The sequence below is a fragment of the Amblyomma americanum genome, chromosome 4 (assembly GCF_052857255.1).
Source record: "Amblyomma americanum isolate KBUSLIRL-KWMA chromosome 4, ASM5285725v1, whole genome shotgun sequence".
Taxonomy (NCBI): Eukaryota; Metazoa; Arthropoda; class Arachnida; order Ixodida; family Ixodidae; genus Amblyomma; species Amblyomma americanum.
In genome coordinates this window covers 47,115,746-47,135,931 of record NC_135500.1, presented here as the reverse complement: position 1 = coordinate 47,135,931, position 20,186 = coordinate 47,115,746, and the positions used below count along the sequence as shown (strand labels likewise).

The following is a 20,186-nucleotide window of genomic DNA, read 5'->3' as shown; positions in this document are numbered from 1 at the left end:
AATGCCCACGTGCCATCACACCATTACAAATAGTACCTTTAAGAGGCACCACAATCGGTGCACCAAAGCAGAAGTCGCGTTTGATGTGCTCACTAGGTAGCATTTGACAGCATGGTGTGCATTTGATTTTTACATATTACTTTTCACAGACGCAGTATTACAGACGCTGTTTCATTGTTTAATGGACCAACACAGGAGAAAATAATAGACAAGACAAAGAGAGGACAACACAGATGAAAGCGCTAAACTTTCAACTTTTATTTAAGGAAAACCGGAGACCATATATTTGAAAAGGTTTCTTATCAGGTTCATGCAACGAAGACAACTAAGCAAAAACAATCGAATGTGAAAAAAAAAACAATGCTGTGGGAGATACCTAAACAGAAAAAAAATGCAATGAGCATAAAGACCTTTATAAAAGCTTGATGGAACGAGCCAGCAAGAATCTCCGACATATGATTAAAACAACAGCAGGGTGAAAAACTGTAGAAACAGCAAAAAGGAAGGCAGAAAAAGTTTGGGAAAGAAAAATGCATGGCAATATATATATATATATATATATATATATATATATATATATATATATATATATATATATATATATATATATATATATATATATATATATATATATATATATATATATATATATATATATATATATATATATATATATATATATATATATAACACGACATTAACAGCTAAAAGCACTATGAGGTTCACAGGTAAGTAAAGAACATAGCAGAAAGAGCTAAAAGAGAGAACAATGCAAACTGTCAAATGAGCAGCCAGAAGTGAAAAACATTAAAAAGAAATCAATGACAAAAGCCAATAGAATTTACTCAAAAATTAGGAGGGACACTTAAGCTCTAGTTCGAGGGTATGACATATGCGATAGCATTAATGGGTCAGTGCCCATGTGTTGGAATTGGTCATTCTATACTTAACATTCATAGACCCCTGGGAGTCCTCATACAGTACAACTCCTGGCACAGTGGTGCAACTGTTAAGTGGTGCGCCACTTTCCTGTGATGGCAGGTGCTGCCACCGATGGGGCTTGTGTGACTCAGGTTGCTCTTCCTGAGCAACCTATCATGACCAATCATCAATTTAATTGCCGTCAACCATGGTGGTCAGTTTTCTCATAATCCAGTGGGTAGGTGCATGGTGATGATGCCACATGGTCATGTGACCTAGGTTGCTTCTCTGGGGATTTTTTCATGGACTTTTTACTCATAGCCAATGATGCTGATGACAATGACAACAGCTTTTCTGTGACACAGGCTGCTTAACACTTTCGTGTTAAAACACAAAATGGTTACATGGCACAATGCACCTAGAGTTACCTAAAATGTGTTAATTTATTTACATATCTTATTACGTCGGGTAAGGAGTCAAAAAAAGTATAATTGAGACCTTGAAAGTAATGTTGAGTCATGATGAGGATATATATGAGGACCCAACAGGAATTGCACAATTAACCTTCGGGGAGGATTGGAATTTTTTTCTGTTCAATGCAATCATGGCATATTCCTTACAAGAATATGAAGCACTGAAAATCCCCCCCACCCCCATTAGACCGTAATTCACGCCTGAACGAGATATAGGAGGGATCAGTTTGAAAGCTTGCTCCCTGCGCTTCCCTCATCACCTTTTGCAGAGAGAGGACACAGTGTGCCACTAAAGCCAGGAATCGACACTTAATTACTGCATTGAAAAAAAAAAAAGAAAAAACTCTTAAGCTATCCTCGGGGAATGCTTTGGCAGCCAAATGTTCATTTATTTGAGGTTGACACACTAAGTTTGTTACATCCAAGGGCCAGAGATGAAAGGTAATTATTGTATCTGTGGTAACACGCTGAAGTTCGGTATATCCAAGGTTAAGACACTAAAGTTTGTTATATCAGAGGTGGATTACTTAGGTTTGTTATAGCTTGTGTGGCATATACTACGGTTTGTTATATCCAAGGTAGTATGTTAAGCTCATATAGGTAATGTACTAAGTTTGCTCATTGTCAGGTGGGCAGGTTGCCACCTGCCACTGGCTGCTGATAGACAGCAGTCACCACCTACACTTCTGACCCCTCCTCTAATGCTAGCACATTGATAAAAGCTTCAGTAAGTGCATAACAGTGCCACAGTAAGGCATGAGAGAGTTTTTGGGCAAAGTAGTGGGCCAAGCAATTGCAAACAGCACTTCATGCACGTATATATGCATGGCATTCAAGATTCAACTAAGAAGGATGTCAGTAGGTATGCTGAAATGAAAGATACAGAACTTTGTACTGCATTCCAGGCCCGAAAAGAAAAAAATTATGTTTGATTTGTGTAGTTAGGTGATATGTGAATTAGGTGCACTTTGGTTTTTCACTTCGGTTCCAGTGTTCGGATCTATTGTCCACGGATAGAAGTTGTACAGATAGCGACGATGGGCTAATGCCCATATATGATCAAAGAATTGATCATTTTCTATTTTAGATTCATAGATTCCTGGGAGTCCTCGTACCAGTGCCGGTGCAGTGGTGTGCCACTACCCTGCGATGGCAGGTGTTTCCTTCGGTGGGGCTTGTGAGGCCCAGGCTGCCTCGGTTTGCAACACACACGCACGCACACATTTCAATGGAGGTGAAAGGCTAGAGGCCTGTGTGCTGCGTAATATCAGTGCACTACACTGAAAATGAAATAGACAGCGTAAGCTGCTGTTGGTTTGTTTGTTCTTTGTACTCTTTGTCGCTCTTTTAAGGCAAAAGCCTTACTTGCCTTATCAGTGTCCGCAGGAAGTGTTTGTTCGCAGAAAGTGTCCGTCTCACCTGTCAATCAAATGATGTCATCAGAACTAAAATAAATTATAAAACAAAAATAATAAATGAAAAATAAAAAAACACAAAAATTAAAAATAGAAATAAATGACAAAAATAAATAGAATGCGTACTGGAATTGTGAAAAAAACCAGCATTCTAGAAAGTTTCATGCTTTTACATTCCTCCACGTAAACAGACGTAAGTGCCCTCAGAATTTTTGTTTTAACTTTTGTGTTAGAATTCATGGTTTGAACTCTGAAAATGTTGCCATCTGTGAAACTGTAGGGAGCAATAGAAAATTGGAGGAAGTAACCATGTATGCGTAGGAGTCTAACTTCAACACATGTCCTTAGTTCAAAGCCGTGAGTGTTTCCTCCTTGCAGGCACTTCTGGTCTTATAGATTATTGCTGATTGCCCATGTTCTTGCATTGTGTGCATTTGCAGTGCTACGAGCGCATCCTGTCCCTGCAGCCTGACCACGTGCAGGCACTGCACAACCTGTGTGTGGTGCAGGTGGAACGAGGTGCCCTCTACCAGGCTGAGGCCTGCCTCCTCCGAGCGCTGAAGCTTGCCCCGGGCGAGAGCTATGTCGCCAAACACCTGGCCATCGTGCGCAACCGCATACGCAAGTTAGTGTCCCCAGCTGAGCTGCTCTACATCTATGGAGAGGGAAGGGCAAAAGACAGGAAAGAAGGCTGAACCATAAAGGAAATGCAGAGGGGAGGGGGTAAAAAAAATTGGCAGCCGATTTACCTGGTTGATCTAAATGCGACTTAGGTGTGCTAGCACTTTTGCCCTTGTAGTGACCGCAGATCTGGATCACGAGAGTGAAATAATTAAGAGAATAAGAATGGGGTGGCGCGCATTTGGCACATTCTCTCATATCTTGAATGGCGTTTTGCCAATATCCCTACTACTGCCGCGTGTCACTGCTCCTCTGCAGCAATTTCAGATGTATTTAGTTTTGCTGAGCCATTCTGAGTCATATTTATATTTTTGGAGTCATTCTTAGTACAGCCTCTCCATCCTCTCCTCTGCCAGGAGGATTTCCCTCTCTCAATCGGCAGGTGAAGGGAGGGAAATCTTTAAACACCACCTTCCATGGTAGGCAGGTGGAGGACTCACCCGGACATAATGGCTTTAGTGACCCATCTAGTGCTAGTGCGCACTAAAAGTGGAATAGAGAAAAGATAGTAGGTGATAATTTGTTGCTAAGCAGGATTGCCCTGGTCATGAACTTGTGTGCCTATGCCAGCAGGCAGTTCTTAGGGAAATCAAATGTTGATCAGGGTGGTGGTTCTAGTGAATTGGTTGCTCATGACGAATGCTGTAACACTCGTAACAGAGGACAGAATGAATAGATTCAATCTATTCACAGGTTTTTATGCACAGTGAAAAAAGCATGTGTATAAATGCATAGGGGAGGTTATGATTTGCTGTTTATAAAAGCCTGCCATGCATTGAATGAAAACTGGTTGAAAGGTAGCACATATGTCTTCCTTTTTGTTCTATCCTTGTATTACAAGTGCCACAGTATCCGTCGAATGCCAAGTACAGCACCTGTCTCTCTGTATAAATGATGCGGGGCACATGCAGCGTATACAGTAGAACCCCGCTGTTACGTTCCTCGCTGCTGTGTTTTCCCGTCTGCTACGTCGTTTTCATCCAGTCCCGGCATAGCTTCCATAGGATCCAATGTATAAGGAACCCCGTTGTTACGTAGTAGCTGTGAAAACGTTCCCACATGATACGTCGCAACTTAGCACCCCGAACACGCCTGGGCTGAAGTAGGTAACGCGGTGCGACCGCCATTTTGACTTTTGGCGAGTTTTGGCCGGGCTTGGCTATAGAACTGGCTGCAAGAAGCCGCACGCCAGTTCGAGAGGCCACCACTAGGTGGCTGTTCATGAAAAATGCTCTCACTTTTACAGTCGCCGCATGGTTGTTGAACGGGTCGACTCCTCTTCTATCATGCTATCGTCATTGTGCATTAAGCCTCGTGAACGTCGAACTTGTACTTAGACGGCGTCGCGCAAGCGGAAGGCGCTTTCCCTTGAGGAAAAGCTGGATGCATTAAACGCAGTCGCAGGCAGGCAGCGCGGAAGAGAGTTGACATTGCCAAAGACCTTGGTCTCCCACCCTCGACGCTTAACAGCATCGTCTCGAAGCGTGCCAAGATAGAGGGAAATGCCGCGCTCTTCGGCCCGAAAGCAATGCAGGCTCGTGGCAAAAACGGCAAGCCACCATTCTGAACTTTTTAAAGTCCTAAGCGCACTCTGTGGAAATAAATTGTCTATAGTTGAAACTGCACTTTTTCATTCATTTTTGGAGCTTTCCTCACTGTTGCGTTTTCCTGGCTGTTACGTTTTTTTTCCCGGTCCGGTGAAAAACGTATGAACGGGGTTCCACTGTATATGTTTGGTTGGCCTGTGACATCATTCACATTACAAACAGGCCTGTCAGACGTCGCAGTGACAACATGGCATTGCTGCTTGAGCGCAAGGGCCATTTGATGAACGCACAGCGGGCTTTCTTTACTGCCAGGAGCCGCCGAAGTGCAAAGGCTGTGACAATTGTGAAAAAGCTAAGGTATGCAGCCTGGAGTTGTATTGACTGCTGTAATTGGTTGCTGAAGCTTTAGACTGGGATGCAGAATTTAGAAATTCAGTTTTTCTCATAGCTACTGTGGCCTGTAAACTTCTGCAGCCAACTGCACCCTGCAGTGGTTTTCAGCACATATCTTGCTAAATGGTTGTTGTTACACACGACTATCACCGAGTTATATGAAACAGACTGTTGCAAACACCAGTTTAGAAATATGCAAGAACAGCCTCGGAGGAGGTAAACTATGATTGAACCTACTATCTGATGTGTGCATTTGGGGCATGCAATTCTAGCTTTGTCATTATATACTTTTCTAGCTTGAGGACAAACCTTGGCAAGCTATCATAATACAGTTAAAACTCAATATATAACGAAACCCGATTTTACGAACTTTCCAATCTAACAAACATATTTTGGTTCGCCTGCAAGTACTCATAGAGTTCAATGTTCTCAATAACCTGAAACAACAAAATGAACGACCATTAAACTCAATTTAATGAAGTCTTCCAGGAATAACTGAGTAAAAAAAGATGATTTCTCATTTATTTTGGTACAATGTTTCGCAGCTTGTTGGCAGCATGCCTATAGTAACAGCTAGGCAGCCAAGACATGGCCCTGGTTTTGTTTTTGTTTTGATGGGGCTGCAAGCTGCGCTGCTGCACAGAACAAAGGACTCGGCAGTTGGCGGTGCTTCCCACCTTGACTTCGAATCTATTTTACCAGATGGCGCTTTCACGCTCAAGTAATTTGGGCAGCTTTCTTGGACTTTTCATACATGCAAGTGTGGGTTGCCGGCAGATACGATGCTGCGGTATTGCTTTTGGCTGCCGCTACGTTACCATTTAATTCAGATTTCGAAGGGCAGAAAAATGCCTTCCTTGATTTTATGATTTTTCCCATTTAACAAAATAATTTGTGGCTGCTCTTCACTTTGTTAAATTGGGTTTTAACTGTAATTACTTTAGTAGTTAGTGGACATTCATCATACATCCACAGGATATCATGTGCTGTCTCGGAACATGCAGGCCATAATAAATCTAAATATAATGCTGAACAAATTTTAACTACAGATAACCCACATTTTACAAAGCGCGTTAAAAAAATTCTTGCTGGAGGATATTTGCGGACCGGCATCCTTTAATGTCCAAGGCATACTCCTTTTAGAGACTGTAGCTCATGTGTGCTTGATTCTGTCTCTCTTAACGCTTCAGATATCAAGAGCACCTGAAGAAAACAGGAGCAGCCGCAGGTTCTGCATCTGCAGCTGCACAACCAACCACAGCATCACCTTCAAAGCTGAAGCAAGCCACACAAACTGCCAGCAGAGCCACGTAACGAGAACCATGGCTGCATACTTCCTAACTTATGAACAGGGTCATTTGTGCCAAGTGTCTGTGCAACAGTGTTGTGAGCAAGACAGGACACCCTTCTCTGGAGCCGTTATCAATGGCTCGTGTGGATGAGAAGTGCAATTTTACAGTGCGCGGTTTAAATTTTTTTGTTGATGGTGGTAGACTTATCCCTACAGTCCTTTTTTGTTACATGATTAATCTTGGGGAGGTTAGATGTGTATCGTTTACTGGTGCACTAGTGCATCTAACGTGCTGCGGCATTTACTGTAGTCAGCATGGTTGGTCAGTAGAGCAGCATGGTTTCTCAGCCTTTTATCTCTAACAGTGACAAAGCTGGGCTTCTGATTGAATGGGGAATGGGAATGATTGTTTCAGGGAGTTATTCGTAATAGCAGTGTTTGTGTGCCACAGTTTCAGTGTTGAGATGGTAGACTTAGATGATGATGGCTGTTAACAGTTTAGAAGTTAAAAATGCTTGCGCTCTCTTGGCTGCACGGAGCAAGGATAATAGTTTTCATAATTGTTATAATGCAGACTTAAAAAAAATACTAAGAAATCCATCCACATATACTCGCACAGTTTGTATATAGTTCATGAATATAATCACAGACATGGTATGCATGTTCTGTTTATAAGGTTACCGAAAAATTCAAATGTGTCATGGAAACTACTTTTGATGGATGCCTACATGTGTGAAAATGTTAGCTCTCAACAAACATCCAAGAGATTTCTTGTGTGAATGCAGCAAGTAGTATGTTGACCATGTTGATAAATGAAGCACAGATAGTGCTTGTCTATGGGACAAGCACTTTGGTTTGTCTTAAATTTGTACAGTGTAAAATAGCCTAAACCATGGCAAAGGGGCCATATCCAGTATATTTTTGAGATGACTCACATGTACACTGCACATGAGTGGCTGAAAGGGTGATTAAAGACACGCCTAGCTTTGGTTAAGGCCAGGCGACTTATACGTAATTTGTTAATACATTGTACAGGTGTTCCAAATTGAACACACATCCTGTACAGGTTTGGACCATCTGTGACCACAGTTGCCATTATTGCAGTGGCTACGAGATTTTACGAACTGTGAGATTTTTCGCTGTTTAAGCCAAAAGAAAAAAAAAACTTTAACTTGTGTATTTCAAGGAAGTTACTCAATGTGCATGCACAGTTGATCACTGAATTTTTTTTCTGTACATTGATTCAGCTGCTTGTACCAGATACTCGTTACTCACATCCAGTTTCTGTCTGTCAGCATTATGTGTGCTCAAAATTTCTTATTTTATGGTTTATTTCTGTTTAGGACCTTCAACGTTTCACTTCGAGACCTTCTTCTTTAGAAATTCGAAAAAGTGAAACGTCTTCCATTTTTTTTAAGCTTATTGAGGCCAGGAAAGAGCTTTTCTTTTTCTAATGAATAAGAGAGCACAGCATATCATTTATCTGTAGAGCATCTCTTTTGCAAAACTGTAAAAGTTAGCTTGCCCATAGGCACTGAAACCATCATATCACTTCCCAACTATGCATATAAATGCTCAGAAAAGCTTCCATAAATGTTTTCATTGTCATATTTTTTAAGAAAAGCATATTTTAGAAGATGTAGCCAAGAATAAAATGCTGTAATGGAAGGGCAGGATTTACCATTTCACCATGTTAAACATAAAATATTGGTTATTATCTAGCTTACTGAAATGTTTGCTTTTTTTCATTAGTTTAAACCAATTAGTTTTTGTATCCAAAATCAGAGGAAAATTCTCTGCTTTCATATTTTTAAATGGGTTTAAATGTGGCTTTTATTTTTAAAGAAATTTTTGTCCCTGCTTTCAATGGTTCCCACTTGAATATACCTCAGCACCTAGTTCACCTTCATGCAGAGCGTTGCTCCCGTGAAACATATCACAGCTAGTGACCATTTTAAGTAGCCAGCCTCTTTTAGAAAAGTTTTCTTTGTCGTTTTGCCAAGGATTTTTTGTAGTTGGGAAAAATAAACTCAACTAGGAATCTTAAATTGGGATCCTTAGAACTGGTGAGAAGTAAACAGTCTATCTCAGTACACTCTAATCATGAATTATCCTATAAGTGAGTGTAAAGTGTGTAAACAGTTGTGTCACACCCCCTTTTAGAGGAGGGGTGGGCCGCCCAAGTCCCGGGGCAAGTTTTGATCACTAAATGTACGGAAAGTTTACTGTTGGTGACAGAGGCATATTTCCACTTTAATGGATAGTCACTTGATGCAGTTAGCAATCAAAGGAGGCTTTTAAACATGGTACCGGAGTTTTTGAGGTTTTTCATTAGAGGAGGTGAAAACCTCGGTTAAAAAGCTTGGTAACTGCAAGAACTTCATGTTTTCAAATGGGAATGTGCTTCTGTTGTCAACTTTATTATCGCATTATTTGTGATGGAAATCCACCTCATTGCTTGTGCAGCAGCATACCCTGCTTCTATTGGAGGGTCTGCTAAAGGATCAGTTACTCCATTTTTCTCGGTTGTAGGCAGCTCACACCTATATACAAGATGCTGTTTCTTCTCTGTTGTTTCTTGTTTACAGGCTTATGATATCCACAACAGCTGTGAAATCTTGCGCATCACCATGAATTGTGTATGGTTTTTGCACCTTGAAAGACTGCGTTGTCCAGTGGTTACGGCAAGAAGTGACAGCATGACAAATTTTTTCCTTACCTGTGGAATTCACTGCACTCACAGCTGTCATGAGAGAAGATTCAGAGCTGCATTCACTTAGTCTGGGCGATTTATGAGCAGTAAGTAGTCACATATCAAATATTTACTTGGATTCAAGCAAAACTTGAACTGGAATGCGGTTCTCTAAAAACTGTTTGACAGCTTCCCTTTTTGTTTACCTTCTACTCCATTTGCCGTCCCCTACCTTTGTGAGGAGTTTCACTTTATTCACAGATGCTTTTGCATTATTTTATTGCTACAATACAGTTTCTTTTTACTTAAGCTTTCCCTACCAATTTTTTCTTGTTTTTAGATGTGTTTCTTGGGTCGGGAAATGGCCATCAATATATGTACTTGTTACTAATCACAGCAGGTCTCCTAAGATGTACCGAGCAGAGTTAAGTGAGTGACTGAGGTTAAACTGATATGTCTGAATACACCTGTTATTTTCCTTACAGTGATTAAACATGCCAAGTTTTGTTGTGCTTTGTGAACGTTTTATGTGCATGATGATCCCTTGGTGGCAAATGGTCATGCATGAACCCTTCTCGTGTACACTTTTGATTCGCGTGCTGTTTTAATTTATTGCTGACAGCAGAACATGCACTTTCAATATCCTCGGTTTGTACCAACAATACTTTTTGCCTCTAGTGGCTTGCATGCTTTTTGCAGGCTACGTGTGTTGCCAGTCTGCTTCCCCTTTCACGTTTTCAACCTTTGCTACGCAGCTCCTGGCCATGATGGCTGCACGAATGATCACCAGCAAAGGCGATACTGATAAGCAACAACTGTTCAGCCTGGTACTCATAAAAAGTTCAACTAATTTAGTGCTTAGTGCCAGTTTTAAGGAGGTGCTAATTGCTGCACCTGAGACCTGTCATCACGCGGCAGTGATGTCATGGAAAAAATTGAAGCATGCAGCTGCCAACGTTAGAGCTTGGTTATGTGGGCAACGTTGTTGCTTTTGTAGCCAAGTCTGAAATTTTTTTTGAACTTTTGCGACCTTCGTATCGTTTTTCTTTTAAAGGAACACCGAGCACAAATTCAAGTTTGCCTATGACATACTGACAACAGGAGAGATGACTCTCATTAAAAATGGAGCTTTTATAAGTTAAAAAGACCAAAGAAGGAAATGCAGGTTTCGCCATTACCCGCCAATTTCGCCAGTAAATGCATGTGTCGACATTTTCAGTTTTTTCCCGCATGCCAGTGGCTATGCTATACTTCCAGTCACTCCAAAACAGCAGCAACCACTCCTTCTTGGTGTTGACGGCTCCAGCTTGAATCAAGCAGCGGTAAAAATTTAAAAATTTTCTCAACCATAAATGGGGATTGACTCCCGGAAAAATGTCAACACACCTTAAAAGAGCCAGAGGGCCGATTTTAGCAAAGGATAGTAATTAAATGCAGCTGAGCTCAGTGTCCCTTCAATGTTGGCCAGCCTGGCACTTGATATTTATTTCACTTCTGATAACACAAGAGAATTCAGGGCCCCTACTGTGCACAGTTAAGAATTACAAGATTTTTTTATTTTTTTTATTCAAATACCTCACGGGCTCCGACTCGAGTATTATGTGAGGGAGGTTACATAACTAAGGTGGGAAAAAGAAGCAAGCAGAACATGGTTATTTTAACATCGTTATACAAAGAACAAGCAACCAACCAGAAAATAGAACTAAATTGAAAAACTAAATTGAAAAACGCACTACAGAACACACTTCAGAAGAAAATGCTACTTTTTTTTTTTTATGCCTACCAATATTTTGTAAATACTCCTATCTTTTTACATTTTGTTTGCAAAGAGGTCTTTATTTGTAGAGGCAGCATGTTTTACCCTTAAAAAACAACTACTGCACCAGTCTACAGTATAGCTGATCTGCCCACTATGATATTATATCGTTGACAAAGCAGCCTTAAATACTGCTGTCACTTTGGTATGCATTAGAATAAAAGGAACAAAGAGCAAAGAAGCTACGTTTAATGGTATTGTCCCTCTGCTTCAAACCATTCTTTGTATTTCTTACACTTATAGCTTCCAGGTCATAGTGTGGACGTCTTCTGGAAAACTTTTCACCAGTTAATACTCGACGTGACTTCAAAGTTGCATTCTAAATGCAACATGCTTGGAATGGATTCTACCTAAGGAAAGCCGATCTGTGGCGTTGTTGCTTGTTCCTTAAGCCAACATACTTGGTCATCAGCATGCATAGATTTACATTTACGATCATTACTTATGAGTTTCATTCCTGTTTGTCTTTTTCTGCAGTGAAGTTTTACATGCTTAAAGAATGTTTTTCGCGTGGAGCGTTTCCTGGAGGCTGTTCACAATTTGGGCATTGCTTAGTACTGCAATTTTCATTCCCTTGTCTGCCACTATTCTCATCAAGAAATAGGGTATTTGTTTGACATTAACTTCCTATTTGCTTAAAACACTCCTAAAAATGTAGTACAGTTCTTTGCTGTTTCATTGTTCCAATAGGTTGTGCACAATTCCATACACTTCAAACTGATACCAAACTTTGCATTTTTTTTTAAGGCAAACTTAATATTGTGAAAATAGTTTTCAGCCTTACTGGTATCATGTAAAGATAACTGTTAACTGGTATTTAACCAGGTGTTAACCCTTCAAGTGTAACGAAGAACTTTGCTTGTCAATGCCTGCATTAATTTTCTCGTGAGGAACAAGCCTCTTTACACAGGTCAAATTGTGCGCAGAACCAGTGGCAGTATCGGGTGTTCGGTGCAATATCTTTCCCTTTATGATGGACCAGGCTGTACCTCATGCACACCTGTAAATGAACGACTATGTGTTGGTACATCTTATAGCAGCTAGATTTGAGAAACAGAGCTGTGTAGTCTTGTATATCAGAAATTATTACAACGAATGTTGTGGTGCCATAGGGAATTTGTAAACTTGTTGCTAATACTTCAACATCTTGTGCATCCATTACAATGACGAGCTATGCACTTACAGGATGTGTACACATACAGGTGCACACTCATTTCGGGTAGTTGTGTTTTATTTGTGTCATGATTAATAATGAGTGTAGTCTTGTTACGCATTTGTGAAGATGCACTGACTCCAAAATTTACGTTTGGCATGTACAGCTGTGAAATACTTACCTATGATAATGTAATCAAACTCTAAATAATCCTTGAACCTGTTTGAGCATGCAATTTTAAATACATAACAGCTATGTGCACTTTGAAACTTGGGCATGATGTTCTCTGGGTGAAAATGCTGCTGAAAATGTAGGCTTCCCTAAAATTCATCTGCATGGCCTCTTCCTTTCTTGCGGGAAATTTATGACAGTTTTATTTCTTCAAACACTGCTTATGCAGAGTGTGGTATTGATATAATTACCCTTATTTATCTAAGAATGGTGATTATCTTAACTTTCAGTTACTGAAAGTGAAATTCATCTTTTGCTTACATTTTTTGCATGTATTTTATTTAGATTTTTAAATGGTTTCCAAATTTCAAGCCCAGAGCAGTTAATGGGACCAAGCAACAGACCTTCCAGATGTTAGTTTATTAGGAATCATGTCCTTGATGAATTCAGCTAACATTTTGGGAATCTGTTTGTGTCTGTGTGTGTGTGCACGTGCGTGCATGCATGCACACGTGTGTGTGTGTGTGCATGCATTTTTTTTTAGAAAGTTCACAGCTGTCCTTGTACTACAAGTGTGCTCATCGATGTACAAAATTTCTATCGTTTGTACAAAATTGTACAAAATTGCATTGCCGCTTTGGTGCTCATTTACTTTCATACTGCATTCAGGGAGTCACAGTTTTGTTATTCTTGATGTTTGCTGTGGATTTCAAAAATGGAAACTGCATTGGTTATTTACTGATGTGCGGCATTTCTCAATGAAGACAGCATTCAGTGCTGCGTCTTCAAGAGCTGACCATGCATAGCATTTTGGACTGCTTCATGAGTGCAGCTGTTACTTTATTAAAAAGAAAAACATAGAAGACAGGATGAGAGAAAGGACAGCTGAGGTGCTACTAACGTCTCATTTTTAAAACCAGTATGAACACAACACAGGTAACAAGCAAAAGTCACTCCTTTCTTCTCAATCAGCTTTTAATTGTCTTCCTTTCATCACTGCAGAAACATTAGGGCTAGGCAACCTACAGAACTTAATTGTTAAATAAGCAACACACCCAAGGGCTACTAACGCAAACTCGGCCCTTCCTGCTACCACAAATTCTTTAAAAATTTATTGTATACACTGCTAATGTTGTCACTAAGTATTGCTGTTTCTAAAACCGTGTTCAAGGAACTAGCAAATGTCTCAACTCTTCAAAAACATCAACTGCACACATCAAAAGAAGAGAATAAAGACTGATCTGGAAAAGGAAGTGGGCGACTTCTGTATTGCCTGTGTTTTCAGTATCAATTCAGCAATTTACAATTCCTTGCAAAAAAATTAGTTTTCAGTTGCGCCTCTGTGCTCTCCTCTTCGTTCACTCTCTTTTCTGCTTTATTTCCCATTGAGTATGCTGCACCAACTGGCCCAAATTAGTATGTTCAAGAGTTTGTGTAGGTGTTAGTAACGAGGAATGCAGTAAATTAAAGAACTCTTTCCTAAAATAAATTGTGTGCTCAAGGCAGTGGCAACATTATAGCCAGAGAAATCCAGAAAGGCTAATTGGCCGATACATTTAGTTGAGCATGCTAGTGACTTGGATCGGTGCAGTTGATCCTTGTTCAGTTTCATTTCAATAGGTTTGCTGCTTAACTCTGTGCACTTTTGCCTTCAACTGTTAACACATGACCAGTCAGTTGTGCTACTTTGCGGAATGTTATGTAACTGTCATGACTTCTAAAATCAGTACTTTTGTGTTCATTTTTCTTTCTGTACATATCATTTCCATCCTTCAGTGCAGAGCATCACGAAAAGCAGATTTTTGTGCCTGGTGCAGCTATACCAGTGAGCATAATATATACATTAGCAAGTTATTCTGGTATTGCTGCTGTTAGCACCTGTATCATAATAGTGCAGAAATTATACTGCACCTCATCTAGGCATTTAGAAGTGCACCAGAGTTTTCAGAAACACAACTGGGACCAGGAAGTTCCCAATGTGTTCTAGAAACAACTGTTGTTGATTTTTTTTTTTTTAACAGGAGGCTTTGCAGAACATGAGCATTATTCTGTGTTTTGTGATGTATTCCAGAGTCTTCCAGAGTGTGATAGGATTTTAATGTGATTGTTACATTTCTGGTCTATGGTGGCTTTTGCATTGTATGCATACATGAAGGCTGCAATAAATGGATTTTTTCCTGAGCACTGAAGTGAAGCATGCATGTTTCAAAGATCAGCACTGATTGAGTACGTACTTGGAAGCTGACTGGCCATTCCTTCCTTTTTCGAACACTGGCTCTCTTGAGGAAAACTCTTTAATTGGAATGCCATGAACCATGCAGTTAAGCTGCTTGCAGTATTCTGAAATTCAGCCAACAATTTGTGCATAGCAACAGATAGAAGGCCAGAACCTTGGAAAATTGGGTGTGTGCGTTTTAAGGTTAATCAAGAAAAGTGCGACACAAATGGGTAAGCGTGCACTTTTTCCTCCACTGTATGTCTGCTGTGTCTTGAATGTTTCGCATTCTCAAATCATGTACGTCAAGCAGAATAAGTCGCGAAACTTTTGCTGCCTGTCATTTAACATCAGTCTCATCGTCACCAACTGGGCTAATTGTGGTTCTCCCAGTCACCTCCAGCTGCCTGCAGTGCCTAGCATATCCCATACCAGTGAACTTATTTTTCCATTCAAATACGGCGAAAGTTCTTTAATTCGACGGTAATTCGGTACTCAGGATAATTCGCATCGCGCATCGAAGTTTAGTGCATCGGTTGCTCGCTAATTCGGACGCTGCGGGCCTCGCAACAGTTAATATTAACCATCTGCGTTTGACTGGAGCAGCAAGAGACCGTCAAAATAGCCTTACTTAAAACCACCTTAAAACTTGAGCTCGAAGTCGTAGAATCGAGCAGGCACATTCCTTCATGCTCAGGCACTTCTAACGTGAGCATGACGGCAGGAGTGACGAAAAACGAAGTACTCCCTCTACGAGAACAGTCCGCCCCTTAGTTTCGGTTTCGTTTTTCTGCGCTTCGCGCCTACTCCTAGCGACGGCGGCTTGACCAGCCACGTAACCAAGCCAGGAGGGTGAAACCTCCTGCATGTTTGTAAACAAACGAGATGGCGTTGCAGTCGCTAGCGAGCTCGTGGTAGGCAAAAGGTCGGGGAGTGGCGTCGCGGATAGGTGTTGAGCGCGGGTTTTCAAGGCTTGTAGGCGCGTGTCCAGTTTCTGCGAATCATAGCAATGGTCGATGCTTCCAACTTAGTTTTATGGGTTTATGGGGGATTTAACGTCCCAAAGCGACTCGGGCTATGAGGGACGCCGTAGTGAAGGGCTCCGGAAATTTCGACCACCTGGTGTTCTTTAACGTGCACTGACATCGCACAGCACACGGACCTCTAGAATTTCGCCTCCATCGAAATTCGACCGCCGCGGCCGGGATCGAACCCGCGTCTTTCGGGCCGGCAGCCGAGCGCCATAACCACTCAGCCACCGCGGCGGCTCCTTCCAACTTAGTAACTTGTTGAAGTACACGAGCTCGCGTTGGCCACGTGCGGTCTATAAAGAGAAATAGTTTGCACTGTATTGTACATATGGTTAGCAGTAAACGTGTAGAAAGCGTTCCTGCCGTTTATTTATGCGCTAGGCATTGAATAAAACAAGTTTTGACACTCTGCACTAGCCGGAATGATTTTACTTCGGGACAATAGTGAGGGGAAGTGCTGGCCTTGTTTCGTCGGAGCAGACATGCGCTCATCGTCTGCTGACATACGTACGTGTCGCGCTGTGCGAAAAGTGGGGACAGCGTCGTGTCCCTGATCTCCTGTCTCGCTAAGCGCTGTTTTTAGCCGCATGACCACGCACCAGCCAGGCCAACTTGTCCTCTTGTTAAGCTGGTCGATTTGGTGAAAATTGTTGATTTCTAGAATTATTTTCTTTCCTATATCCCTGAAGTCTAGTTTCGTGACGAAAAATTATAGCAAAATATTGAGTACAAATTTATAAATTACGCTTTTTAGAAGTGTGGTCGTCAAAAATTGTGAGGTAATTTCTTTGATTTCAGTGCCGCATTTCTTTGACCAAAGCGAAAGCGAAGATGCCATAAACGAGGGAATAAACTTTAAGGTTCGTTTTGCGACCTCTCACATTTTCTGTGACTGGATCACTCACCTTCGTAATTCGCATGAAAATAAAATGATTCCATTTGTCGCAAACTATTCCTGAGACGTTGAGGAACGTAATAAATCTCTCGATTTTATTCCCTACACGTGCATTGCAAACAATATTCTTTAAAATGTAAAGCCTCGTTAAATCATTTGTTCTGATATTTTTCCGCTTAATTAGTCGAAAATGTTGTAAGCGCTTCAGTAGAAGCAGACGAAACGACAGGAACGGATATTCAAACGGCCCGCGCTCCTTGCAACGCTCTCCTCGACGGCCTTGTCGTGACGCTTTGCGCTACTGCAAACAGATGGTGCCACTGCCGCCCTTCAGCGAAAAAGCAAAAAGCGTCGTCTGCGGGTTTTGGCTCGCCGATTTCTCGTAGACGCTTACGTTTTCGCATCATGTGCGCCTGAACTAAGTAAGTACCATTGTCAAACTTGCTACGATACAAAAGTTACCATAATACGCAAGCTCTGTGTGCAGTTTCACAGCAAACGAGCCAGCGGTTGAGGCGGGGAAATTTTTGAAAGTGTCACCGATAAAAACGCACAATACTGCACATGCTGGCATAAAAAACTGCGCACTCTCTACTCAATTATTTAGACCTTGGGGGGACTTGACGACGATGTTAATTATAATTACCGAGAACTGCACCAGGTATAGCTATAAATAAAAGGAATTACTGAAACTAGCGTAGGAATTTCATATTTGCACCAAGTTTAGTTACATATCGCATGCATGAATAACGAAAACACTTTTCATTGCCGCGTCCCCTCTCTATCTCGCCACGTGTCTGTTAGTAGCACGCCTGCGGCTGCTTCTTTCCAAACAAGCTTCGCGATCATGTACTACCTCATGAAACATGACACCTGCATGATGCAGTGAAAAAGCATATGGCGTTTAGCACACTTAAGGTACGCTATTCTAAGCACACCAACGCGACCGCGCAAGATTGACACAACTTACCAGACTTCTTTCTACTCGAATGAAATAATTACGTCGTCATATCAAGAAACAGTTTCAAGTAAATATTAAATGTCATAAAACGCGCCATTAAAACATGGTGTGCTATTAACAAAAGAACGCATTCCTTGGGGGCGAGTGAACCTGTCGGCGCCCCGTGCACTCCGGCTCAAGGTGATAAGTACGTGTGCAGCTGCATATGTCTTTTTTTTCCTTGAGCAATTATCAGCCTACTATCCTGAAGTTCAGGTGAATGAACGCAATAACTTGCATGCTATTAAGTGCATTGAGTGGCAGTGCCTATCGACTCCCAGACTTCGCGCTTTACTACAGTGGCCCAAAGCCTGTTAGCCAGTTTCCGAATGCGGCATTTATGCGCGAGAAAACTATCGAGGCTAATTTAATATTTTTATGCTACTACGGGGATCCAGCAGTGACGCAGCTGGTCAATACATGCTGCATCTGCAGTGCACAGGCTTGAAGCAGCCGCCGGTAGCTGCGGCAGCTGCGGTAGGCACGGGCAAGCGGAACCTGTTTTGCCTACCATGCGAAAGTCGCTGCTAACATCAGCGCCACCGCACCTTCGTGACGTCGCGGGGTGAAGGAGGTCCATACCTCCCGGTGGCCACAAATTACCGGCGGTAGCGGGTATATCGGTAAGCGCTAGCAAAATATGGAAAGGGAAAGGGACAAACACACACGACGAAGTGCGGAGAAATATGAGTAAATGCACATAACGTCATATGCGCAAGAGGGAAGAGCACAGCGTGTAAAAAAACGAAAAAAAGAAAACGATCAACATGTGTGCTTAATTACGACAACTACGGTTACTGTTCCTCACGAATAAGTCTAGTTCCGTTCTCCCTAACATGACCGAAGGCAAGGTGACGCATTCGTCATCTGGACCAAAATATGCACAGCGAAACCCTCGGTAATTTCGCGTTCCCTTATGGTTCTAGCACGGCCTATTATCTTGGTGTATTTTAGAATTGGGGTGCACTTACAGTGTTGGCAATGAAGTGCCAGATTCCCGGATTTTGCAACTTGTTCACATGATCTTTCGTGTTCTCTAAGCCTCTTTTTGGGGCAGTCCCTGCCCGTTTGCCCTGCGCAGGTTCGTTGACAGCTAAACGGAATGTTGTAAATGACGTCTTCGTCACACGCCACATAGGTGATTTCGTGTTTGATGTTGCATCCAGGTTTCTTTTCGTGGTTTTCATTTCCGTTGACGTTTTTTGCACATTCCATGCAAATGAGCCTACTATGAGCTGAAAAAACCGCCTTAACCCCGTACTTGCTAGCTGCCTTCCCTATATTGTGGGAGACGTTACGAATATACGGCAACAAAACGGGGCATCCCTCGTAGCTCGTTTTCGTAGTCTTTTGCTACCCAGTAACTTCCCTTATTAAAGGGGCCCCGAAACACATTTTCAGTGCATTGTTCTGCCTGTTGGTTGCATAGAATGAGTTATAGTGATGCTATTAGCATCGGTCATGCCGCGTATAGTGCAGTTTTTTTATTTTAATTAGCTCGCAAAAACAAATTCTCGGCGCTGACAGTGTCACCATACAGTGGCGGTTTAATTTTAGCAGCGGATATGACATCACTTAATTAGGAGCAGCTTGATGATTGGACAAAGAGCAATTATTCTGCAAATTGTGTTAATAACTAGAGATGTGTTTTGTCAAGTTTTTTGTGCATTATATTACATTAACAATACCAACTTGTTTGCCCTAGATAGAAGCACTGTAAAGCAAGTAAAACAAAAATACACGACATGAGGCGCTCTGACTACTTTTTGCATCGAAGGACTTTGCGCCTCTCTGTAAACATCCTACGACCCAGCACTCGACACTTATGGCTACTCGCTATGTATCTGAGAACGGCTTTGCGTAATCGATCCGATCGAGGCATTGCACTCTATAAGCGTTCGTTTCGGTCCCAAAGAAGGATGCGTTCGTTTCACATTTAGCAGACAGTGCGCATCATCAGCTTGTGGAGGATCACCGGGCGCCACCACGTTCACGTCAACAGCGCGCGCTCCTTGCTCGCCGTGACCAACCAGCGCGCTAGGAGCGACGGGCGATGGTGCAGTAGCGGTACGCGCTATGCAAAATGTGTCTGATATCTTGCTCAGGCTGTCACACCGTCGCAGTATCTCGCGCTCGATTTCGGATCCATAAGGGAACGTCACTGATCAGTGTTCCCTTCTGCGCTGTCGACGTGATGATGCAGCATCGCTGGGTCAGCTATGCGTTCACGGGGTTGTTGTAACCATGCAAACGGCGCTGCCAGCCTTAGCATGAACGAGTTACAGAGAACAGGCAACCATGGAGTGCAAACTTCCGCCACGTGCAGAGATAGGCTGTTTTGATTGGTCGCACTAAGTGTCGTAATTGGGAGAGTGGAATGGGAATGGGAAGCTGCGCGAAATTCAAGTTGAGGGCAGCATTTTGTTTGCTTGTATTTTGAAATTTCTTCATTGAATAACTTCCGTTCCTATGCATCGATTCTCATAATTCTT

At 41.9% G+C, this 20,186-nt stretch overlaps 1 protein-coding gene across 3 annotated transcripts in view; it reads left to right on the top strand.

Annotated features, from left to right (window-relative positions):
• The window catches only part of LOC144127925 (protein O-mannosyl-transferase Tmtc3-like), a 542,030-nt gene extending 527,293 nt beyond the window's left edge, over positions 1-14,737 (top strand). For all 3 annotated transcript variants that reach the window (XM_077660929.1, XM_077660928.1, XM_077660930.1), the window contains 2 exons: positions 3,250-3,434; positions 6,621-14,737. In XM_077660929.1, the coding sequence (XP_077517055.1) occupies positions 3,250-3,434; positions 6,621-6,744 (309 nt within the window). In that variant the 3' untranslated portion in view covers positions 6,745-14,737. The remainder of the gene's footprint in view (positions 1-3,249; positions 3,435-6,620) is intronic.
• Positions 14,738-20,186: the final 5,449 nt, after the last annotated feature.